This window comes from Manduca sexta, chromosome 28 (genome assembly GCF_014839805.1).
Source record: "Manduca sexta isolate Smith_Timp_Sample1 chromosome 28, JHU_Msex_v1.0, whole genome shotgun sequence".
Taxonomy (NCBI): Eukaryota; Metazoa; Arthropoda; class Insecta; order Lepidoptera; family Sphingidae; genus Manduca; species Manduca sexta.
The window spans coordinates 368,671-395,026 of record NC_051142.1 but is presented as its reverse complement, the minus strand read 5'-3'; the positions used below and the strand labels follow the sequence as shown (position 1 = coordinate 395,026).

At 35.3% G+C, this 26,356-nt stretch overlaps 2 protein-coding genes across 4 annotated transcripts; one reads left to right on the top strand and one right to left on the bottom strand.

Annotated features, from left to right (window-relative positions):
• Nucleotides 1–3,017: 3,017 nt before the first annotated feature.
• On the bottom strand, nucleotides 3,018–20,290 carry LOC119190983 (amidophosphoribosyltransferase-like). 3 transcript variants are annotated; one of them, XM_037444656.1, is made up of 4 exons: nucleotides 20,273–20,290; nucleotides 7,498–7,661; nucleotides 4,699–4,807; nucleotides 3,018–3,464 (listed from the first exon to the last, which is right to left on the bottom strand). In XM_037444656.1, exons 2-4 carry the CDS (start codon nucleotides 7,652–7,654, stop codon nucleotides 3,314–3,316), a joined length of 417 nt encoding a protein of 138 aa, XP_037300553.1. In that variant the 5' UTR covers nucleotides 7,655–7,661; nucleotides 20,273–20,290; the 3' UTR covers nucleotides 3,018–3,313. The 3 variants fall into 3 exon arrangements, with proteins under 3 accessions (XP_037300553.1, XP_037300551.1, XP_037300552.1); XM_037444654.1 differs by lacking the exon at nucleotides 20,273–20,290 and adding an exon at nucleotides 17,424–17,719 and having other exon boundaries at nucleotides 3,291–3,464; XM_037444655.1 differs by lacking the exon at nucleotides 20,273–20,290 and adding an exon at nucleotides 10,652–10,825 and having other exon boundaries at nucleotides 3,291–3,464.
• On the top strand, nucleotides 19,675–25,628 carry LOC119188545 (multifunctional protein ADE2-like). Its single transcript, XM_037444653.1, has 8 exons — nucleotides 19,675–19,931; nucleotides 21,057–21,260; nucleotides 23,235–23,492; nucleotides 23,625–23,750; nucleotides 24,021–24,106; nucleotides 24,371–24,539; nucleotides 24,977–25,194; nucleotides 25,305–25,628. Exons 1-8 carry the CDS (start codon nucleotides 19,913–19,915, stop codon nucleotides 25,500–25,502), a joined length of 1,278 nt encoding a protein of 425 aa, XP_037300550.1. The 5' UTR covers nucleotides 19,675–19,912; the 3' UTR covers nucleotides 25,503–25,628.
• Nucleotides 25,629–26,356: the final 728 nt, after the last annotated feature.

Here is a 26,356-nt window from a genome sequence, read left to right as displayed (position 1 = left end):
AAAGAAATACATACGAGGGAGCGCTAAAATTTAACCAGGCGAGTACTAAACTGTTACGAGCTACCATACACGAAACACGATCCGACCTCCAGTACATAAATAATTGTGTTGAGATTATATCCAATGAATTGAGGACAGAGTTAGCATTTGATTTTAAAAATTGCATCGAGACCTTAAATAAGCGCGAAACTTCCAAATATAATGAATGCAAAACAAACATATAATAAAATATAATAAATTACAATCAAAATTATTTGTTGATAATCTTAAAAACACCGAGTGTAGGAATGGAACGCGCGACCATAGATAAGATACACTCCCGCGCAAACCATGGACAACGCGCAGTAATAAATCTGTCAAAACAATCATTGGACGAAAACACAATTCAGGTTTTATCGAAAGGCTTAAATTTTGCTGTTACACCACGAAGGATACCGTATGAAGACATTATTTGCAATGTTGAGAATAGTCTCTTCAAAAATAACTTAAAACACGAAGATTCGGAGGCGATACGCCAGGACATTTCGTCAATTTTGCGTCAAAAGAAAGTGCCGAAACCAAATCTTCCAAAACACGAATATATCGCTTTAAAGAACTTGCGATCGATGAAGGACCTTACCATTCTCCGTGCAGATAAAGGAAATGCGACAGTAGTAATGGATACGTCAGACTACAATAATAAAATGGAACAACTTTTATCGGATGTAAGTACCTATAAAATAGTCAAAACAGACCCGACTACCAAAGTATTAAAGGCTACTAGCTCTTTAATAAAAGATTACTCCGATAAGTTAAATCTTGACGTAAACTTACTCGTTCCTTCGTGTGCAAAACCGCCTAAACTGTATGGGTTACCGAAAATACACAAATTAAATGCTCCGCTACGTCCCATTGTGAGTCAGATCGACACACCAACCTACAGATTGGCTCAGCACGTAGCAAAAGTGCTTTCACCACTTAGAGGAAACACTAGAGCGTCTGTGAAGGATTCATACCAATTTGTCAGCGATATTAAAGACCTAAAATTAGCTGACAATGAAACTATGGTCAGTTTTGATGTCCAGTCTCTTTACGAGCTTACCAGTACAAGATTGCATCAGAATTGTATCTAAGAAGTTGGCAGAGAATAACATTCCTGTAGAATATGCAGAACTACTCCAACATTGCCTTACATCTGGCTATATGTTGTGGAATAATCAGTTCTATGTACAAGTTGAGGGGGTAGCGATGGGCTCCCTGTATCTCCGGTAGTCGCCGATATATTTATGGAAGACTTCGAGGAGACAGCCCTGAGTACAGCCCCGTCACTCCAAGGTTTTATAAACGGTACGTGAGACGAGTACTTTCACAATTTTACCATCTGATAAAGTAACTGCATTTTTAAATCACCTCAACTCCATCAACAATAAAAATCCAATTTACTATGGAGTTAGAACAGAATAAATCTCTTGCTTTCTTAGATGTTTTAATCATCCGTAATCCTAATCAGACCTTAAGTCATACTGTGCATCGGAAACAGACCCATACTGATAAATATCTGAACGGTGAATCTCATCACCATCCAAAACAGTTAGCTACCGTGGGCAAATCTTTGTTTCAGAGAGCACAAGGAATCTGTGACGAGAAACACCTGGCCGCTGAGCTGCAACATGTCAAGCAAGTGCTGCGAGACAACAAGCTCCAAATTCCACGCCGCCGTCACAGAAACCGAGTGAAACCAGCCACAGTTGAACGTGTTCCGGTTGTATTACCATATGTAAGAGGAGTCACCGACAAGATTGGCTACATCCTGAAGCGTGCTTCCATAAAAACTTATTTTAAGCCGCCTAAGAAGATTAGTCAATTTTACCACCTGTCAAGTGTCATATACCTCTACAAGAACCGGGAGTATACAAAATAGATTGCAACTGTGGCCTCTCTTATATCGGACAAACAAAAAGAAATATAGGGACCCGCGTAAAGAACATATAGCTGACGTGAAACACCGACGCTCGACGAAGTCTGCAGTCGCTGAACACTCTGAAGGAGGCGCCAATCATTATCTGCGACTAGACAAGCCACAAATCCTCGCCAAAGAACACCGATTCTTGCCCAGGATGATTCGCGAGGCTATTGTAATTAACCAACATCCTAATTTCAATAGGGAAGATGGTTGGAAGCTTGCACAAGCCTGGGATCCAGTTCTACATTTAATTAAATCGGAACCCAAAATACCGGCTGCCAGACTTCAAGACACTGTGAGCTCATTCTGCGTAGATCGGACCACCAACAGCTAATAAAAAGTTGTATAATTGAAAAATGTAGGTAGATATTGTAACTTTGACTTTGCGGATGAACAACACCTCAGTCCCCCCCGTGACCATGAAGGCTGCAAAGTCTTCGAAACGTCGGGAGAAAAATAAAAAACAAAAAACCGCGATAGAATCCGAAAAATTAGTTTAATTTCAATGTTTAACATCTCATGTCTAAGGATGGTCAGCGCAGTGGAATGCCAAACAGTACTTTGTAATTTAAGGTGTTAGATGGTGTTTCTACTGTTTATGAGTGATCGTATCGCTTACCATCAGACGAACGGCAAGCTCGTCTCGTCATCCAAGCAGTAATAAAAAAAATAAACTTATCCCCAATGGCAGGCAATACCGTTATTCTACTGAGACAGGAGAACAGAACATATATTTTAAGAATTTTTTGAAGTATTTATTGTCATTTTTGATTGTCTATTATCTAGATCCATATATTATTATAGTAATAAATAGTATAAGTACCACAAGCAAAGAACTACAGAACTTTCGTAAGGGGCCGTTCAAGTATTACGTAACGCATTTTTTTTGTAAAACGTTACGATGCGTAACAGGGGCGGGAGGGGGTTTCACACAAAGCGTTATGTAACATTGTTTTTTTTTTTATTTTAAAACAATAACAGAGGTATTTTAGCGACTTTCCGGTATTTTGCGTAAAATAATTGTAAATATTAGTGTGATGTATTGATAATAAAGATCAGCACAGCCCAACGGTAACGCAACACTTCCGGGCCGTTGGCGGCGCAGGGCGGACGTCTCCGGTGTGCTGTGCTGTACTTACTGTTTACTTTATTATTTTATTTCACTACCAAAGAACACATAAAGTGAGGACACCACAATTAGAAAACAATTTTAGCTTTAAAGTTACATAACTTTTGGAAGGGCGGGGGCGTACTGGAAAATGTTACGACACGTTACATGGAGGGGTCAAAAATCTTCTAAAATTGCGTTATGTAATACTTGAACGGCCCCTAAGTAAGCTAGCATCGTCAAGGTATAAATCCTCGAAGGCCCTACCTCGTGTGTCCGATGCCGAGGTTGCCCTTCAGTTTCTTCATGGCGTCATCGTTGAATATATTGTTGATGAGACCCATGCCTTTGTGTGTGTTGAACGTGCGGGCGCTTTTGCCCTCTGACGTCACAATGCCCGCTGATTCTTGCCCTCTGTAACAATACATCTTTATTTTATCTACAAGCAAAAAAAAAACACGTCACGCAATTGTCTCCGGGATACAGAGGCGCTCTGAGAGAGGCGCAACCAGGTCTCCCACTTTTCGCCAAAAGGGTTCCGTCCCATGATGTGATAGGGGGCGAGCCTATCGCCATATCAGGCACAAATTCCAGACTTTCCGAGTTGATACTGAGCAGAAAACTCAAATATCAGTTCCCGAACCGGGATTCGAACCCAGGACCTCAGAGCGTCGTCATACCGCGCATGCAGACTACGCCACTGAGGCAGTCAACATGTAACCAACAACATAATATGAATACACGGTCTGCAGAAAAAGAAAGCATTTTTAAATACTTTTACGTGACATTTTAATATAATCAGAACAGTGCGGCGACATAACAAACTATACAAATACAGTCAGCAAAATCATCTAAGCGGACGTAGTCAAAGTTTTACAAAACAGTTCTAACACAAAGTAAACACAATAAACTTGATACATGAAACGCTTACAATAAAACAACAATATTATTGTTATATTCGTGGTATTACATTTATACTAGAAAATGCCTACGTTGATATTGCTGCCGTTTGTACTCTTTCATGCCTACGTTGAACAAATTGGTTTGAAACGTGCCTTCTAGTGGGCGTATCAACGTACGCACTGAGGCGCGGTTAATCTGTTTATTAATAAAAAAATTATATCTGCCTACTTTAGGTAAAACATACACAGGGTACAAAGATTTTAGTTTTTAACAAGTTTTATACACTAGTTCAACATTAATTCTTGACTTGTAAACCATGCATGACAAGTCTGTCAAGATTTTACGACGGGCAGGCACGGGCGGTTAAAAATGCAGTCGATTAGCTTCGATTTTTTACCGCACGGACTATTTGCTGCGTATATACTCACCCTCTTATTCATAGACGTTTTTTATTTACGGACGGAATTACCTATGATAACAAGTCTGTTAGCGTAGCCATAGGGCCGTTGTTGGCTAATATCGTTGTATCTTAATATAAGCCAATCAAAACAGCCCTATGTCTACGCACTGCGAAGTCTGCCATGCCGTCAGCACTGAAAAACAGACTTGTTATTACAGCTTTACTCCGTCCTTAGATAAAAAACGTCTATGAATAAGGGGGTCAGTAGATAAAGCCGCTTAACCGGCTATACGACAGGCAAGTAACCGCCCGAGCGCGCCTACTATTTATGTAAATCCCACCCACCTGTGCTGCAACGCTACCAATCCTAAAGTTAACACTTGCGGTATGTCGACCGGGGTCGGCCATTCTCCCATGCCTATTGCGCCGAACACGCCGCACTCGTGCGTCAAACCTGGAACAAAACAGTACATCATTATTAAAACGAACACGCATTAATTTCCGAAAACAAATACACATGCATTTGTCCCCGAAGGGGTATGCAAAAGCGCAACCAGAACACCCACTTTTCGCCAAGTGTGTTCCGTCCTATGATGTGATAGGGGAGAAGCCTAACGCCATATCGCGCACAAATTCTATACTCCGGGCAGAAAAAACTCAATTATAACTTTGCCCGAACCGGGATTCGAACCCAAGACCTCAGAGCACTACCGTACCGCGCATTCAGTACAAGAACACCACCGAGGCAACATAATTATTATAATTACAAAAATATATTAATAAATATTATGCTGGCATGACAGTATCTACACTTGTGCAAACTAGGAATTCTTGGCCATTCTTTTAACATAAAAAACATTACATAAATAAATTTATTTTCCATACTATCGCTATATTAAATACACTTATTTCCATAACTTATGAAGTCAACATAGTTTTTAATAATAACCAGTTATTTCATAATATACATTTTTTCTCAAACATTATCACATATACCATTTTTCTGTCAATCAAACAGGCTTTATCAAAAAGATTACAGATTTTTGGCATATTGACCTCATTTAAAATGAAATATTAGGTTAACGGCAACAATAGAGTGCGCAGGCGCAATACGCGTGATGTTTATCTCTAACGACCTCTGGGGATCATAACGTATTATATAAATCCATTGAGAAGGCACTCGTGAATCGTCCACATTGTATACGCGAATACGTGTGACACTTCTTAGCTATAGTTGGAAGTTATATCCGTTCTAGAAGTTTACATTCCGAGAAGGTGAATAGAGGCTTTATCTGAAAAAGAACTCTAAGGCAAAATACTTCGCAAGCAATCTCGTAATACATAATATTATTATTCTTAAATATGAATGCGTGGAACAAATCTTCTGATTATATATTCAAAAGTAATTAGTTCCAATCAATGTATGTCCGATTTCAAAGTAGATATTAGTTATGTTTTATTTAGATACTTTTGAACAACAGACGAATCTCTATCCATCGCTTTATGTTACATCAGCATATGGAGCCATAGTTCAACTCCTGAAAGATTAAGGCTTGATATCAGGCGGACGGCTGGCAGCCAAACGTCCGCCATAACATGCTTGAAATATTTACTGGGATCCTACACTGGAGGCAGATAAAAGCAGATACAGTGGCGTATGTCCGAGGCCCCAAAAAATAGGCCCATTGTGTGTAACTCACTTTACAGACGCGATAACAAGGGCGGAAGCAAAAAACCGATTGGTACATTTAACATGCTTTATTAGTTCCCTCAGATGATCACTTGAAAGTCACTGGTGGCTACACCGCCTTGCCCTACAGTAGCTACGCCCCGGGTAAAAGAAAGAAGATACTTTAATACCAAAAGCATAAGCTTCATTTTCAAGATTCACCCCTCGCCACCGAGATTAACAAACAAATTATCACCGTCAAACGACGACATTGACGCCTAAAGATTTTATTTTCGTCAGTGTATACATATTATCTTAACCGCGACCATGACACTACACGTGAAACTGCGCGTTGATAATACATACAGTAATTAGATTATTTTAGAGTATACTTGTAGTAGAATGAGAGTCCGCCTCGTTTTTAAGAACATTTAGGTTTTTATTATTCTGTCTAGTAAAATAATATCAGCCCTGTATTACTGTCCCTGTATTTATTACTGAGAGGGATAAGGCCTTAGGCCACCACGCTGGCCTAGTGCGGATTGATAGACTTCACACACCCTCAAAATTCCTTTAGAAAATTACTTGCAGGTTTCCTCCCGATATTTAACTTCACCGTTAAAGCAAGTGATAATTCACAAAGAATAGACACATATTTTAGACCGCTATGTGTGCCCTTGGGTTTTGAACCTGCGAACATTCGTCTCGGCAGTCCATTCCACACCCAACTAGACTATCGCAACTTTATTCTGTCTGTTTAAAACATATTTTGTGGACATTTGATAGTCACTAAGTGCCTTAAAGGTATAGTGGTTCCTTACTAAAAACGACTGAGAGTATTGGGTTCAAACTGTTAGAAATATATGGTATCTATATTATGATAAACGTAAGAATTCTGCCTTGATATTATTTATTGTGTTGATAAAATGAGTTATGAAACCGTGGAGATGAATAAGGTCATCTTTATTTGACCGATCATCATATATTTTTTAAATCCATCTTTTCGTAGAATTAAACATATTAGGTACATAACAATATATAATTTTTACCATGCTATTGTTTAAATTTTATTATTTATTTTCAGTTAGTATTACCGCGGAGGCCGCTCACTGAACACTTGTGTGGGCAGGACAGCTTTATGGACGTCGTCGAAAATCGACATTGTACTGGGTAATAACGATTGGATTCTTTAAGAGTTTGTCCATACGCAAAAAATTTAATATGACGAAATTTTAAAGGCCGAAATATCCATGATTATTAATTATTTTTACGTTTTTCTTTCAACTGCGAGAACTAATCACTAACTAGACGTGAATTTAAATTCTTTACTTGTCAATACTTGTTTAGTTACCCAGATTAAAGGTGAAACAAAATGTATGAAAATGGACCTTGAGGTATCGCCTTAAGTTATTATATTATGTTTACCACCCAATCTGTAGCCAATAAATGTTTTTTCTTTCTTTATTATTATTTACCTGACTCTACTGCTCCCCTGCCATATCTCTTACTCCTAACTTTAACTTCTGTCTTATTCTGACAGCTGTCATCCATCCGTAGCCTGTCCATGGCTTCTGTGTTGCTGCTCACGCCACCATCAGGTACGCTTGCTGATGGTCCTGCGGGACCATCCATATTAGATCTGGAACAAAACAATTCCAAATAAACCATCATAGATTCATACCGCGAGCTAGCTATTAAAAGGTCCTATGGTATTTGTGTTGCAAAAATTAGTTTAAAAATATATATATTGGTGGAAATTAAAAGACAATAATTCATAGTTCCCCATTTAATTACCTTTCGGGATTTTTTACCTAAAAATCATAGATCATATCAAATCAATTTATTTTGCTAAAAACACAACAAATTATCATGTTCAATAGATTACATGAGCAAAATTTTTCACCATTTCAACGGTATGCAAAATTTTATGTATGTGCGTACTTACAATTAGAGAAGGTAGTTACACAAATACATATTTTTTAATGTTATTTTTACAGTTGTTGTCTATTATGCTATTTATATATTTTTTTTAAAGCCTTGAAATAGTGCGCCAGCAATACATATATGTAACGGTTGATTGAAAATAACAATGCTAAAGATTTGATATTTTTAATAACAGTCGAAACTCTGTGTAAGTTTGTTTACTAATACGTAATATCCGCCTCTCGTTAAAATTTCTAGAATGATAATATAACATAATATAGGTCATAATATATATGTCAGTAAATATTTACTACAGATTACGCGTAACAATAAAATATGCATGAAAATCCATTTAGCAGTTTTTACGTGATGCGTGAAATCATTCCAAGAATATACGTAAGGAAATATAACAAACTCGGCAGTCGCGTACACAGCTCGTGCATAATATATTCCTCAGTATGTATTATGAACACTTCGTGTAGTATCACAACTTATCAAAGGATTTACAAAATATTGTGTAGCATGAATGGAAATTTTCTAAAACAGTAGATAATCACATATAAAATTTTAAGAAATCGATATAAAATTAGAACCGAGAGAATTAAATATAATTATCTCGTATTTGCCTATACTTTAAGATATAAATAATTTATGTCTCACACGGAAAACCAGACATCTGTCGCTGTTAATTTTTTTCCATTTTCGATATGATGATAGACTTGGGCGACACATTATCGAACGGAAATACCGCTGCGTTGGTGAAATATGCATGCATTTGTGAAACATGTGCCATTTTAACATCATATAAATATAACTCATATTAACTGAGTAAAATATCTACGGGAAATCGGAATTCAAAACATTGTGAGCTCATTTTACATTGATCAGACCGTAAACAGCAAATATTTTAAATAAAAAAACTGTGCAATTGTAAAATGGTAGGTTGATATTGTCACATTGAATTTCAGACGACCTACACCTCAGTCCGCTCCGTCACCGTAAAGGCAAACCTTTGGAAACTTCGGGAGAAAATTATAATATAAAAAACCGCAATGAATCCGGAATCTAGTATAAATAATACTAGTTGCATACATTAACATAAACATAAGAAATCATTATCTATGGGAAACATTATTTATTATTGTACCAGCCACACTCAATGTATTTTTTAACAGGCCACAGAGTCTTGGTTAGTAGTACTACGGACCCTAATGTAATTAAAAAATATGAATTATAACTAACTAAATATTTTTTTTACTTTAAAACCACTATACGGTTCAAGTGATATTAGGTAAAGTTTCTGTTTTTAATTCAGTGAAATGCTTGAAGTCTGGTGGTCAACTAGCAAGAGTTTGACGAGGCGCACGGCACCCGCGTGCAACAGATTCAGAATAGCTGGTTAAGACTCTAGACCAAAGGTTACCAATAGACCCCCCTCAAGCCGTAGACCCCTGGGGGCCCTGGACCACTTTAGGAATCGATACGCAAGACATTATGAATAGTCTCATCAGACTCTAAGTCTCGGGATATCGAGAATAGTTCAACGAGTAGTAAAAGGTAAACATGTTTAAATGTAGGCACACAACGCACTTACTTATAACTACGTATATATCAAGTTATACTCCATCCTCAAAAGCAAAAAACCAGACAGGATGACGGCAGGCAGGTGCCGATCGTAAAAATAATCCAAATCGATTTTGGAACATGTTTCAGAAACTGCGAAGCGCCAACCCCACTTTATAGCAGCAGGTGCAAGAAGAACTCATTTATTTATTTAAGGACCTCCAACGAAGGGTACACGCCATATAATAAATACAATGTCGTAGCATTTGTACAATTAATAATGTGACGTGCCTCTTCAATTATAGAAGACCACAGCATGCAAATTTATATTTTTATTATAATTATTTTTCATTGTATCTATTTGACAAGTTAGCAGGCTTTTTTTATTGCCTTAGTAGGCAAATGAGCCAACAGTCCGCCGATTTAAGCAGCATCCGCCGCCCATGGACTAAATGCTAGAGACACAGCCAAGCCGTTGCATGTAGAACTTGTATTACTCATGCTGTTTAATTTCTATGTCCTTTATACGGCTTCTTGGTTCAAATTCGGGAAGTTTTAAGAGTTGTGATCAGATGAGCATCTACCGCATTCATAAAAATATAATAATCATTAATTGTAATATATAATTTATAAGTAAACTAACATCTACTCGCTGGGAACCGTATTCCGAAAGGTAAAATGAATAAAATAAAAAATAATCTCGTATTTCCCTTGGTCATCGCACGCGTGAACGAATGGAGCAATTTCGCTAATTCTTTTTTTGTTATGTTAATTATTATCAAAAGGTCCTTATGAAAGAAAAAAGAAAGTTGTACAGAACATTTGAAAATTTAAGAAAACTAAACGACAGTATTAATCTTACATAATTGTCAAGTGTTTGAAATAACTGTCAGCTTGACAGAATGCACGCTGCAAATTCATTAAGACAAGACGTCTATCGGGTCAGCTGGTTTAAGTACAAGATTACAACTTTGTATTTTCATTTTGATTAAATTGACGTAATCCAAACAAGATATTCCCTTATCATACGTAAATATAATTAAAAAGATATTTTAACTCCGATGAACTTTCAGGTATTCATAAACTCAAGACGTATTTGAACTCTACTTTCTTAATAACCTAATAGATAAATAAAGGACATACCGATATAAACTGATGGTTGCGAACTAAAATTAACTCATAACAGTCGTGGACACTTATTAAAATTAAAAAAAAAACAAGCACTGCGTCCGGTAGGAGGTTAAGCGTAAACTAAACACGATCCATCAGCTGTTAGCGTTATATTGAGCGGCGTGACAACTACGTGCCAACAACATTACAATTGCCTGATAAACGAACAAACACGGCAGATGTCACGCTGGTCAAAATGTTTAATTTTAAATGTTTGTAAACACGGCATGATGAAACTATCGTAAGATATGCTAGAGCTTGGCAATGAGTATTCAGGCCTCACAGATTCGTGGCTAGAATAATCAGCGCATTATCAGCGCAAATATCATTTAAACATTACACAATAAATCATACAAATTATTATATATTAGTTTTAATTTTGTACGACCTATTTATATGGATAATATGGTTATTTTAACGCAGAAAGAAAATGCGAAGTAATTTCAAAATTTTTGCATCTCTTGATCGTGGAGTTAACATATAACTGTATCTTAGGCTTAGATCTTTAAAAAAAACGATAAGAATATTGCAATAAAAAAACAATCACCTAATTCACACGATAGTTTTACATGCGACGATAAGCGACATCTCTATTTACATTTCATATTACTTTATTACCAAGATGTTTGATACAACTGTTAAAAGAAGAAAAAATTCTAGCCTTTTTATAGCCCGAGGTAATTTTTCAATAGTCAGATAACACCTATAAGACCAGTTACTTTGTATCATTGACATATTTTCGACAAAACTGTCCTAATCATAGATTGCATTCTGCAATGATACACGATAATCCAAACCGCTAGAGAAGTGACGAAGTATGTTTTAAAGCAATTTTTTATAACTCATAGAATTTCATATTACCATCATGCAGTTGCATAACGAGTTTACAATAGATAACGTTCAATTCATTCACGAATTATTGACAACTAGTAAATTATCACAAATAAGTGCAGTCATTAATATATTACGCAACAATAAAATTCGTGAGGCAAGATTGAAGGCATGTTGCAGTACAAATCATCCAAATGTTATATATAGACGGACTGCTTCGAAAATTTCAAACAAAATCTAGGTGTCTATTAGAGGAAAATAGGAAATTTTATAATGAAAGTTAGACTAAAGGATGTCAATTTCCGCGTACCTAACATTACAAACCCACGTCATAATGATGTCAGGCTTCTATGGACCACACTGAGAATTCCAGGTGTTGGAAACGGACGCTTGCCTGCTCATACATTCTAAAGAAATCGAAAGAGTAACGCATGTTAATCTATTTCAAGAGACAATTCCAATGTCATTATAATCTTTAAAGATACTATAACTCTAACATCCATTAGCTAAAATACCGAATCTATAAAATGGATCATTGGCCATTTTGGAAACACGATTAGTTTTAAAATCATTAAACTTACTAAGCAATTATTACAAATATACTAGAACGCAATATAGTATCCAGTGGCAAAAGATCCAAATAACCCGATACCTACCGGCTTCCCTTTATGTAGAATCTCTATCTAATTATCATTAGAACGATTTGCAGACCACATTCATGAATTAGTACTTGTATGTTGCGTCGGAATCCCTTTCGGAAAATTTCACCTTTCCCCTTTGATACTATCCTCTACATGCTGGAGCTTAGTGATGGCAGGACTCCTAACAGGTAAATATTCCTGAGAATCCCGAATTACATACCTAACTAAGCAAAGTTTTCCTTCCCTTCTTAACACACTCCTAAGAAAAAAACAAGGAAAATGGCACAGTAACACAAGTTCAATTTTGTGCTTATCGCTTGAAATAATCTCGTATTGCAAAAACAAAATGACGTACTTAAAGCCAAAATATTTTGCTATGTGCGAATAATGTCAAATAATATTATTATTACGCGAGATTCATGACGTCATATTTAGGCCAAATGTTATTCTCTGGTCCAAGATTGTCGCCGACCGTCCATCGCTCGTATACAGTACTTTTCCCTGCAATTAGTTTATTTATTATAAACACGCGATAAAACGAAAAAAATAACATGTGTTTATTAAACGTCGGTAATTATAAAAATATTATTAACACTGAACTCTTAATAGCTATATTTTTCAACCTTTGTTGTATTCGGCCGTAATCTTTTGTGTTCGTTTAACTAAATCCACTTATATCCTCGTTTACACGTCTAGACGCCACAACTTAACAACATTCATCTTGCTCAGCAATAATTATTTTATCATTACTCATTTTTATTCGAGGTTACCTCAAACTCGTTCGAGTTGAAATGAGAGCGTCGCGAACTCAGCTAAATGAAGTTGCCGAACTGTACTTTTTTTGTCAGAGCATGTTAATGAAATAAAATTGGCCCCAGCGACGGGCCAGCATAATTATGGCAGTTGCAAAAATGTAAATTACATACTTACTATCAGATGCTTTTTGTGTTACTACAAAATACAGGAGTAAGAATTCCTTTATAAGAAGACAGATCGGTCTATCAACAATCCATTTCTAAACTGCAATTGAACTAAAGATAACGTTGAGTTACAAAGTTACTTAACGCTTCTCATCCGCCAGTACATACCTCGAGTTAAAAATAATTAAAGGCAATAAGATGGAACGCAGTACACCAACAGATAGTTAAGCAACGAGGAATGCGATTTAAGATCTAACTCATCCCCTGACGACATAGGCTATTTAAGTACATCGTTGGATAGCGATCTCACCGAAATATCACTCGCGAAACTAATTTCTTATTTAAATGACGCACATAGTATAGAGAATAATCACAATTCGCATATCACCCCAGCGAAGAACATAAAACTTATCGCGGGGTCTTGAGATCGCGCTATCACAATAACAAAATGGGGACCTATGACGAAACTATCTAGAAAAATGTACAAACATGTAAAGTTTGGTACGCACGATAGTGAAAATGTAAAACATAGCAATAATACGACGTCATGTCGTCATACTGAGCCGTAGGGGGTCAGTTATCGGCTGACACCGCTCGGAGTACATTTCCACAAAGGGTCGTGCATAAACAACGACGATAACTGTATTGGAAATTAAACAGATATAAATAATAGTTATTGTAGGATATTGACAGCAAATTGTTTTACATACTTAAAGGTATTTACTGTCGAATGAAAGTATTAAGATTATAATATCTACGAGCTGTCTGAAATAAATTTGAATTTTTTTTATCAATCTCAGAGCACGTTGCGTTGTCACTAATGATAATGGTTAGTGAAGAAAAAAAGCTATTATAAAAGGGTTGATAATGTGTTTTCGTTTAGTTTTTTCCTTCTCTAAATATGTTTTATTTAATCTGTCGAAATAGCTACGTTCCACAGCGCGAATGGCTACTGTTACCAAACGTGATCTGTATCAAATAATAAGGTTTCTATTACAGTGTGGCAATAATTTGCATCATTGTATCTTATTAGAGTGACGAAACTTCGATATTACCGACCCACGTAGCCTAATCATTGTTATATTGTGGGGAGCAGTCGCGACAGATCATTTTTTCTGAAAGGGAAGCTGATTCGATTTAGAAGTACTAATAAAATACATATATGCGGCCTTCAAATCGTTCTGATACTTATGTATAGGTAGACTTTACTTAAATTACTGAAGAAAAGCCGGCAGGAATCGAGTTATATTCGCCACTGGTGGGTGAAGTTTTGCGCGGACTCTATAAAATGGAGCCACGATATAGACATACTTGTCTACAGCATGAATGGGCTAGCTTGATCCGGAGACTGCCCCGCCATTGTATCCCTTTACTCATGACATTTGACATTAACGACATACTTGGTTCTCCTGATAAACTGTTTTATAAGCTATGCAGACCACTCATCTACCAACTATGTTTCCATAAATATGTAATTTAGGTTATGGTCTAAAGAACATTTTTAATTAAATATAAGCTATGTTAGTACTTACTTCCAATCAATATCTTTATTTTCCGAAATAGATCCACATAACGAGTGAAGTAATTTAGAAAAGTTGATAGTGAACTATTAAATAAAATGTTGGCTATTTTTAGTACTGGGTTCGAAGGACCAAAGGACCGTCCTGCGCGGTATCAACACGTGGTCACACCACTGATAACGGACATGTTTTCTATTTACCGGACAATATCTGTGTACCCGAGACCTATTGACTGCCGGGCCAAATGTAACTGGGCCAATGACGACAGACTATTGTTGTTTACTTGCAAATATATTATACAATATAAGCAAATAGTTACATTACTCTATGCGTGAATAAAAATGTAACTATTTATTCAAAAAACGACCATACGCTATCTATGGAGAATTTCCAGCTTGCGAACCCACGAAGGATATTTTGTGTGTACTAATTTATTTATTGGTTATGCTAATGGGATGGGTGACAATGCAACAGAAGAGTATCAAGATTTTGCCATTGTAAAGAGGACTTTCAACAAATGCATTTATGGTCTTCTGGAAACTCCTTAGATTACCTATTTGCCCTATTTACGTGTCGTTTCTTAACTTTTAGTCGCAATAACTTATTTCAGGCCTTAAAGATTGATAACGGTAGTTGACATCGAATTCCAAGCCGTCAACTAGATATGCAGGTATGGCCGTCTACCCAAGTTTCCTGTTAAGGGCCCGGAAATGCATCACGATACGTCTATCAACACCACGCTTCGCTCAGTGCAAATAATATATACTGAGTTATACAGTCAGGAACTGGCCGCTAAAAATCTCTCAGTCGAACGAGTCAAGGCCAATTCGATGTTTTGCCAATTTTTTGTAGTAGCATGGCATCATCATGGCTACCTATGTTTACAAAAGATATATATTTTGCATCGCACTGTTATATTGTGCGGGTGTGACACGTTACTCAAGGATAGGGTTTTTATTATCCATTGAAACTACTAATGTCATCAGATTTTCACAGAAAAACGGAAAAAAAACGATCGAAATGATACCATAGGTGTTTTTTTTTTGTCTACATGTTTAGTGAATATCTATGCCGGTGGCGGATTTGTCAATATAATATATGGGCCGTGCCCTAGGGATATCATATTTAAAAGTAGGGGCAGCAAAATAAGATACACTACTTTTTTTTCTTCCGGGAAATAGGAACCCGTACGCGTGACATGCGTGATTGCACAAACTGAGTGCCCTGTACCTAAGCAACATATATATCTGTCAGTAATTCGTTCATCAAGACCAGAAACAGAAATTTACATATCTACATAATAATTACATAAATAAATTAAAATGATGAAAATTACATTGAAATAAAAATACACAATCCATGAGAATCACTGAGTAATTTTAAATAATTAAAAATTATAACTATTTAAATAAAAAATATGATATGAATATATAGTTCATCTTGGGTGCTTAATTAAAAAATTAATTTAATGTACATCTTACATAAATTACACATATACTTGTATATACAATTGTCGTGAAACAGCAGGTTACATAACCTTGGGAACCCTATATTTTTTTTACTTTGAGTTATACCATATTTTTTCCAACAGTTAACCTGTTAACAAATTGTTGCAATTTTAAATTTAAATTATAATAATTTCTGATGTGGTCACATTCTGCAGTCATCTATCAATCAATCAATTTGTACATGTTATTTTTATAAAGGTTAATAATACCAGTTAATAAATTATTCCTGCTAGGCATGTCTTTTTCCCTTAGCCAAACTGTTAAATGCCATCAGCTAGAAAAATTAAAAACTTGTAATCACCTTAGTATATGTGATCAATTTTTTATTTCAATATTTTGTACTAAAGCCCTTTGCAGTTTATTTAATTGAACAAAAAAATTGGTAAGGACACCATATTACAAACATATTTAAATTCAAGTATGTTTAGTTATTTTTGAGTGACGGTACATGTCCAATATTTTTTTTTTACAAAAAACACAAGTACGTAGCTGGAAGTCTATGCATGACAACTTGTCAGACTGGTTTATTTCAAATTCATGAATAGAATATATTGTAAATTTATTTAATGTATGGTGCAGGTGTTCATCTATAACGAAACACTTTGATTAGTTATACTAATTAAGTATGTCCATGAATCCAAGTTCTAAGTCATCACAATCAAATCATTCATATAAAATAAAAATAATGTAAATAATTATTATTTATTGTCACCGTTTGCAAATTAACATTCAAACCAGGCAAAAATGGTATAACTATAAATTAATAAAAATTTTAGGACTGAAAAACATATTAATTTACATAAACAAAAGTTAAATTAATGACTATGTTTTAACAATTATTCAGATGAAAACAAAATAGAATTATCAAACAATTTAAAAAAATAGAATTTGTCTATTATCTACAACTTGTCTACGATAATTAAATGTTTCACCCACAACTTTTTTTTAAGTGTTTACAATGCAAATAAAATATAAAATAATCTTTACTAAATAGGTAAGTACTACATGATATAACCTATTTACGTTTTACGCACGGATGCGGAGTGTGCTACATGAGAAATAACAAATAATAAAGAATTCTGTAACAGCACACAGTTTCCCGATTGTTTTACATAAACTATAATAGCCAATACTAAAAATTCAAATCGAAATAGCATAAAAAATACCACAAACAATATAAAAGCATGGCAAACACGCGGGCTTGTAATAAAATAAAACGAACCAATTTTTCCGTAGCAAACAAACGTTTCATAATTTATTATTAATCGTATACACACAAAACTAGAACAAGAATGTATTTAAAAGTTAAATAAATATTTACTCACCCGTTGTGTGGATTTCAAAATTTATATCTATGTAAATAATTCACAAAAAATACAACACAATCCAAAACTTATTTCAGCACGGCCGCGTAGCGAACGTCGCGAGGCAACCAACGAGCCCGATGTCAATTAAATACCAAGTAATCATTGAATTATTTTAAATTGACGTTGAAGGTCAGCTACAAATATTCCGTTTTAGGTTACGATTTTTATGCGCAGAACTATAGTCTTTTGCTAATGTATATTCAAAACAATGTTTTCCCGAGTCGCAAATGCGTGTTATAGTTTGACGCAGTTTTGACATAATAGAATCATTAATTAAAACTTTTGCCCGCTTGGTGGCGCTGTTGTTTATATGAAATTCCGTCAAAATATAATAGGTACCTACACATATCTAACCGCGAAATAATATCTTCGTTTTGTGTCATAAAATTCCATGATGCTCCTTGTGAAAAACAGGACATTATTTCCCAAACTAACTAGTCTGGCCAACGTGTCGTGTCACAAAAATTTGGCGGCAAATTCAAAAATATCTCGGTTTGGAACCCCCTGAAGAGCAGAGCAGGGATGTTATGGATATGAAATTTTGGATCTGGATATAGGAATAAAATTATATCGGTTTCGGATATGGTTACGGATATGTAATTATTTCGGATTATCCGCTAGTTTCGGATAGTTTCGGTTACGGATAATAGATAAAAATAGCAGGGATGTTATGGAGCTCCGTAACCATAACCGAAACTACCGGATACCCGAAATAAAAATAAATCCATAACCGTAACCGTATCTGTTACAAAAGTTTCGGATAAGTTACGGATAATATGTTACGACACGTTTTTGTTTCACCGCTCGCGCGCCACGTGAATCTTGCATCGTTTGTTTGTTATTTTTAGTAAAGACATAACCTCATTCATAAATAGTCATATTTTATGTATGTGTGGGTACTTAATTTAATAAAATGAAGGAAAAGTGTTGTGTTACGTAACTAAATTGATTTGTAAGGACAAAATGCGTCCAAAGCAGAGTTTCATTTGGAGATTTTTTTGATCATGTTAATATAAATTTTGCAAAATGTAAACAGTGTGATAAAAACTTTGCACTACTTCACCGAAACTTCATCTCAAAGCAAAACACAGTGGTTTTCCGAACACCCATATCCCCCAATTAGTTCATTGTTAGATAGTAATCGACGCTCTACTGTATTACATCAAAAACTTGTAACATATTATCCGTAACTTATCCGAAATTTTTGTAACGGATACAGTTACGGTTACGGATATATTTTTATTTCGGATATCCGATAGTTTCGGTTACGATTACGGAGCTCCATAACATCTCAGGAGTAGTTTAGTTTATCTTACAGTTATATTTTCATTTAAAAAATTATTATTATTTTTACGATCTGAAATAAAAACACTATTCATTTCGTGTTGATACGGGGTCATAACGTATATTTTTTATTACATAATAATAAATCGCTTCATAAATGATTTTGAGCGTATTGAATCACAGTCCCCACGTAGAAGTCGATAACATTGTCAAGGCGTAAAATTTACGTTTTGATTTTTCCCCTACGCTTCTTATATAATGCTCCAGAAAGAAATAAATCTTTCTAAAATCAAACCTAAATACCTAACAAAACGATTCTTTTCTTTTTAATTAACTTTAAAAAAAAGGAAGAGGTTATCAATTCGACATGTTCATTTTTCTTTTTGAATAAAATTTAAATGTTTGTTACCTCAGAACTCGGTAATTTATGGACCGATTTGGAAAATTGTTTTTTTATACAAAAGAATATACCTCCAAGTTGGTCCCCATAGATTATGTTAAAAACACCGTTTCTCCTTTTCTGGAGTAGACAGAGGCGTAACATTTCAGCGCGATAGTTGTACTGCGCGCGAACACGTAATAGTTATGTTTTTGCGTTGAGTTTCGGTTTACTCTACTTCTTACATAAATATATAACATCACACTTTTTCCAGTCTCAAGCCTGGCAACGTTTGAGAGTTTATTAGTATTGTTAGATCTCTACTGTTAAACAAAGCCTCCGGAGAAGAAATATAATGTCCAGGTAAAAATAGAGTGTATTGAACTCCCAAATTTGTGCCGCGCCGCGCTGGTCCCTTTGGACCGAGTAATAAAAGTATAGGTCCGGTCCGTGCATTGATATTATTACTAAACAATAAACCGGTTCGTGTCGATGGAGTTTCAAGATTCTCTAAAGTGCATTTAATCTGTTTTCAACACGGAACGACATTAATTCTAAAGATATGGTCGAGTTCCAAAAGCAATGCGTGATATATGCGGAAAGTGTCTGGTATGCGTTTAATAAATCTTACAATGTGTGGACAGCCTTAAACGCAGTTTATCAGCTAAAATATAAGTTGACAGAGCTCCGCCACAGTACGCCACAGAGTTGTTCGCCGATGAGCATGTGAAGTTATTGTATTTTACAAGCATTTTAACGAAACCACGTGTATTTGTTTACAAGTATGTCTGCTCCGAAAGAAGGTAACTATTTCACCTAAATATTTACTTACATTTTTATTTAATGCTACGTTAAGTTTGCGGTTAGTTAAATAATGAACTAACGGAAGATTTTTTAAATCGTCACCTTCTTGTTGGTATCAATTTTCGGACACTCGCTTGTAACCTTGTTTTTGTGACCTTGGTTTTAATTTACCTAACTTATTTAGTATACTCCTTTAAACGCTGTAAAATTAATAAAAATATAACATTACTATTAATAAGCTGCACGTTGAATAATTTTATTTGATGTGGCCGTCGCTCTTTTGCTTTTGCTAATGGAATTTAATTTAATAATAATTTGCTAATGAATTATTTTTACTTACCTTCTTCATAAAACCATAAAAAGAATTTAATTCTCGCGTTCTTTGTCGTTTGAAATTCTCTTGCATACAATATAAAAAAACATAACGAAATAATCAGAAACCTAGGAAGGAGTTTTGCCTATCCATATAGGATACAGGTGTCGTGCGCGCACAGTATCTACGCAACGCTCGAAACATTACTTCGTAATTCGCAAACGCAATGCACGACATTTTTCGCATTTGAATATAATACGTGACACTAACATTAGGGTTGTAAGATTTTCTTTTAAAATTCTACTCTATGAGTATAATTTTTGATACTGATAATATTATTTAAACCGTCGTAAGTATTATAGACACTAACTCTAATTTATTTAACATTTTTCGTAGTCTTACCCACTCAGGAATCGTCGATGGTCGAATATCTTCTTCCATGAGCAATACAATTCTCTTGTTGAAGACACATTAGCGCGTTGAACATATTACGTATTTTCGTATATACTAATTAAATCTAATGAATCACTTGACTATGACAGCTATAGGCGCAGAATATTATTTTTTTATTCACACACATTTAATGTAACTATGCGAATAGTAGTATTGATGCGTTTCGTTGTAATTCGTACCGAGATATTTACTTATATTACTTGTTTATATATTTCCAATCTTAACGGCCCACATAATATAATAGCCTACCAATAAAGTGCATCTGGTTTCTGTTAAAAAATACTTACGAAAAACATCTGTATACCTTCAATCTACGCGTATCTCATTTTATAGGTGATTAACAATTATCTTATAACAGTTGCAGGTTACAAGCTTGGTAAGCTCATCATCGAAGGCAAGACGAAGCAAGTTTTCGACTTGCCAGATGTGCCCAACCAATGCATGCTCATCAACAAAGACAGGATCACAGCTGGAGATGGAGTTAAAGCACATGACATGGAGGGAAAAGCCGCCATCTCTAACCAGACCAACGCTAAAGTCTTCAATATCTTAAACAGTGCTGGTAAATATATGAACGAGTTTATTTTGCATATAGCAGATCTCTCGACGGCTACCTAGTTATCACCGCGATAACTATTTCTTGCGCCAAACAGAAGCGTACATGCATAATAATGGTCAATAGGGTCAAAAAATTGCCCCACACAATTGTTAAATTGAAGTTTCTTAAGTTGAAAGAAAAACAGGAAAAGTATGACTTCATTTAATTTAAAACCTTTTAAAGTATACTATTTACCTTACTATTGTAGTTACGAGCCTTGGTTTATGAACGGCATTGTCAGATAAATCATAAGATACAAACAGTAGGATATTGTATTATTTATTCATCCCAATGCCATCTAATCTAATCGTTTAAATCCCTGCGACACACAGTATACGTCGCTCATGATCTCTGACACTTATTCGTCCAATTTATTGATTGACGACATAAGATTGCGCAATTTTAAGAGCATGTAATTTATATTTATTTAATTGGGATAAATTGGATTAAATATAAATCTGCATTGCTTTATTGACTTATAATCAAGGCAAATATTAGACTTCAAGATTTTTTTATGCGTGCACAGTAAAATGACCTCACTGCACCTGATGGTAAGTGGAGTGGAGTCCAATAGAATGTCAACTGATGAGAGATGATTATCCCTGGGCAGTTTATGCCGCAGTATTGAAACGGTGGTTGTTATCTCTGCGGATGTAAAATATATCCTACCTCTATACAATAAATCTCTACTTTAAAATTTTCCTTGGAGACTGTTATAATAATGATCTAATAAAAAAATGTTATTAATATAATAATCTTATCTTTAGCTTTTTGATGGTCAAAACAAAGTATCGGTATTTCATAACACCCGTTGCATATTACCAAGCATTTCTGACGTTAATTATTCTCACATGGTGGGCCCCGTTTACAGCTTATTTAACTTTTTGTAAAATTTCTTGCTTGTCCAGAGATATCTGGTTGTTTTCTTGATCCCGTCCTGACCTCCGCGTAACAAGACAAACAGATAATACCCATTATGAAATATCACATGTTTGTAATGTCATATTATTTGTGTTAGGTATATATTAAGAATAATCGATACGTTATTTATAAATGATAATACTTAACTATTTTTCTACATATGACACGCCAATGACCTCAATGTTTTCTTAAACAAAATTGGAATCTGAATGCTTTTACGTTTTATTATTATTTAGCTACGAAAAATATCATAATTTTGTTTTTCACTCAGAAGTTATTAGTTACTGATTTTTTATGTCAAGTTTATTTTTTTATTTATGCATAATCAAATACAAAAAGAATTTATAATGCAACTGAAAATATAATATCCTTATCAAACAGTTTAAACTTAGTTTCCTAACTGGCACGGGTGATAAGATTTTATAGTTACACCCGATTAGCAAATAATATGTAAGTAGAATGCAAGAAAAGCCTTGTAGATGTGGAGTTACTATAGAGGTTAGCAGGTTTATGCGATGACGAGTTATTATTGTGCACTAAGTACTCTGTGTACTTACTGTCAACTACATTGAATTATAAAGACTATTTTATGTTGTCATTCTACTTTAGGATATCTTGCATAATTAGAAAGAGTTTAATAATAAAACACATATGCATTTACTAGAAGCGAATCTTTACGAAATAGCTTTTTCAATTCCAGAGTATGAATGTTTCCTTCAATTTACCTGTAACGAAACTTTTGTACCAAATATTACGCGTTCAATGGAAATTTACAACCAGCCAATGTTGACTTAGGTCAAGTCACTGCTGAATTAAGTCAGATCATTCATTAGTCCGATATTATTTTACCTTTCTTTATTGATATTGACTGCTCAGTCTTATTTATTTACGACTTTGATTTTTTCAAAACATCGATTCACGTTTGTGTTTTGTCGCCATAACAAAGAATAGGGTAGGGGAATAAGAATAGAATGTCAACACATCAGTTATTGTAAAATATTATTCGTTCTTTTATAGGTATCAAAACGGCTTTCGTGAAAATGGTTTCTCCAACTGCTTTCATATCCAAGAAATGCGAGATGGTCCCAATTGAGTGGGTAACGAGGCGTCTGGCAACTGGTTCATTTCTGAAACGCAACCCTGGTGTTCCCGAAGGATTCCGTTTCACACCCCCAAAACAGGAGACATTCTTCAAAGACGATGCAAACCATGATCCTCAATGGTCGGAGGAACAAATCGTATCGGCCAAGTTTAAGTTTAACGGACTTGTTATTGGTAAGTTTATCTCCTGTTGACTGTCAGACTGGCACATAATCAGCCCATATTAATAGTCGATGTATAGTAACTAATATTGCACACTTTGTACTCGTGTACAACCTATCTTGAAATATTAAATTCGTCAAACAGGTCAAGATGAAGTGGATTACATGAGAAAGGTCACCATTCTCGTATTCGAAGTGTTGGAGAAGGCATGGGCTCTTCGCGACTGCGCCCTTATCGACATGAAGATCGAATTCGGTGTTGACCAAGAAGGTATGAACTACGTAATTACATTATTTAACTTTGGCGGATGCCTATAAAGCACGATTATCCAAATCTTTATTTAAAATATAAAACATGGTCCAATTTATGTTCATCAGAGGTGAGCACTCACCAGTTGTGTACTTTCAACTTTACCAACTTTTCGCTAATAAAAAATATTGCATCATCTCTTAAAATACAACTCAGGTTTTGGTAAAGAATTGATTTTTATATCTTCTTACCAGTTTACCTATACCTTAAAAAATTGTATAAACATTACAGGAAACATCTTGCTGGCTGATGTTATCGACTCTGATTCATGGAGACTGTGGCCTTCTGGCGACAAACGGCTAATGGTCGATAAACAGGTAATTAGTAGGAATAGTTATCTATTTACTAAACACCTGCGCACGAGCTATTGCTAAGCACAAACTTTCTCATATATAGCGCGTATAAATGATTAGTTGGCTGTCTGTAATGTTATAAACGATTGATTTAACTGATAGAATTGTGTGATTTTCCCGGCGTGTTTCTTTACTCTTATGGGGTCTTAATCTTAAAAAATGTGTACCTAATTCCTAATAGAAATTAAGAAATTAGTATACTAACTTATCGTGCCGACATCTTGATAGGTGTACAGAAATCTAACGACTGTGACTGCAGCTGACCTTGACACAGTCAAGCGTAACTTTGCATGGGTGAAGGACCAGCTTGATCACCTGCTCCCCACAGTACACCACAAGGTCGTCGTCTTCATGGGCTCACCGGCCGATACCGAGCACTGTCAGAAAATCGCAAAAGGTAATAAAAAATTGTGAATCACCACTTATTAATAGAAAACTACCTTACATGTATCTTTATACTACTGGATGTCTGTACTAAAAGTTGTCAGGTAACAAATCTAAACTTCAATACGTGTGAAAATTACTATATTTGCAATGCTGAAATATTTGTTTTGGGTTTGAGACAGATGCATGTTTTCGTTACAATAATTGATAATTTCAGCGTGTTATCTAGTCTCTAGAAATATTTGCATAAACTCAATTAAATAAAATGGCATCAAAATCATTCCCTTCATTTAGGACCTACAATGCCACAGACAGATATACTGATATACAGACACACAAATACATAGATACAAACCATAAAGTTATAACAAACATTTTTTTCTATCGGAGTATAAAAATAAACAAATGGTATGTTTTTACCTTTTTTAATCTTAATTTACCTTTCCGCAGCTGCACGTGAACTTGGTTTAGACGTAGACCTGCGAATCACGTCAGCGCATAAGGCGACAGAGGAGACATTACGCATTATGAAGCAGTACGAAGACACAAACAATGCGCTGGTATTTATCGCTGTGGCCGGAAGATCTAATGGACTCGGTCCCGTGCTCTCCGGAAACACTTCGTATCCGGTTATTAACTGCCCTCCGCCATCTGACAAACTAGTACAGGTATAGTACCAGTACCAATTGGTGCGATTTTACTACTACTATGTAGTCATAAAATCATAATAATTGAGTTATATTATGTTGTTAGTAATTTCAGTATTTTATTCTTTCAGGATATTTGGTCGTCACTTTCCGTTCCATCTGGTTTGGGTTGCGCGACCGTGATCTATCCAGACAGCGCAGCGCTTATGGCAGCTCAGATTATCGGCTTAAAAGACTACATCATATGGGCACGCATCAGGTCCAAGCAGCTTGAGATGGCCGCTGCGCTCCGAAAGGCAGACAACAAATTGCAAAACTTAACTGTTTAAACTTGTATACGGATATATACTTTTATGGCATTTATTTTATTGTCTTTATGCGTTATACCTATTCGTAAGAATAAAAAAGGGGATGTGAATAGGCGTTTAATAAAACTTATATTATTTTAAACAATCTGTTGTGTTTCATTGGCACCTAATATCTTAAAGACGCGTTACAACAATTTTGTCCACATAAAGTATCAGGCGATAATTGAGACTTGTGTCGTGATATATATCGCGTGGCACAGAGGCTCATATGTGTAGCCTCTGTGCCACGCGAATGAGTTAGAAATATTTGTTTATGTTTCCTACGTTTTATACAATAAATGCATACGACCAAATTGTAAACGTCGAATTACCTATTGCTCTGAAGATTAAACTCGCTGAGCCTGAATCCTTATTTAATACTGTCAGATGTTGTGCAATCACTATATAATAATATTAAGTTTGTGGCTATATATTTTACTTTCAGATAATTATTGGTAACTACTGTCCCATCTTATCTATGATTCTGTTCAATAGTTATTTATCATCATTTGACTTTATAATATGAATTATATTAAACCGATACACATAAAATGATGTGATTATAATTCGTAACAACGAAAAGAAGAGACATCGCCATTAATTTTTCACCATGATCTTGTAACGAAGACACTAGAATAGCACAGTTGACTAAAAAGTAATATGATCGAAATCATAATAAAAACATATAGCGACATGGTACATTATTTATGCAAGACTGCTTAGATCATTTGATTTGTTCTTGCAGATATTCACCTGACCAGCAAATCGCGCTGTTCAGCGAGGCACGCTATATGCGGGGAGGCGCATCATTGGGCATCATATCTGATAAACAAAGG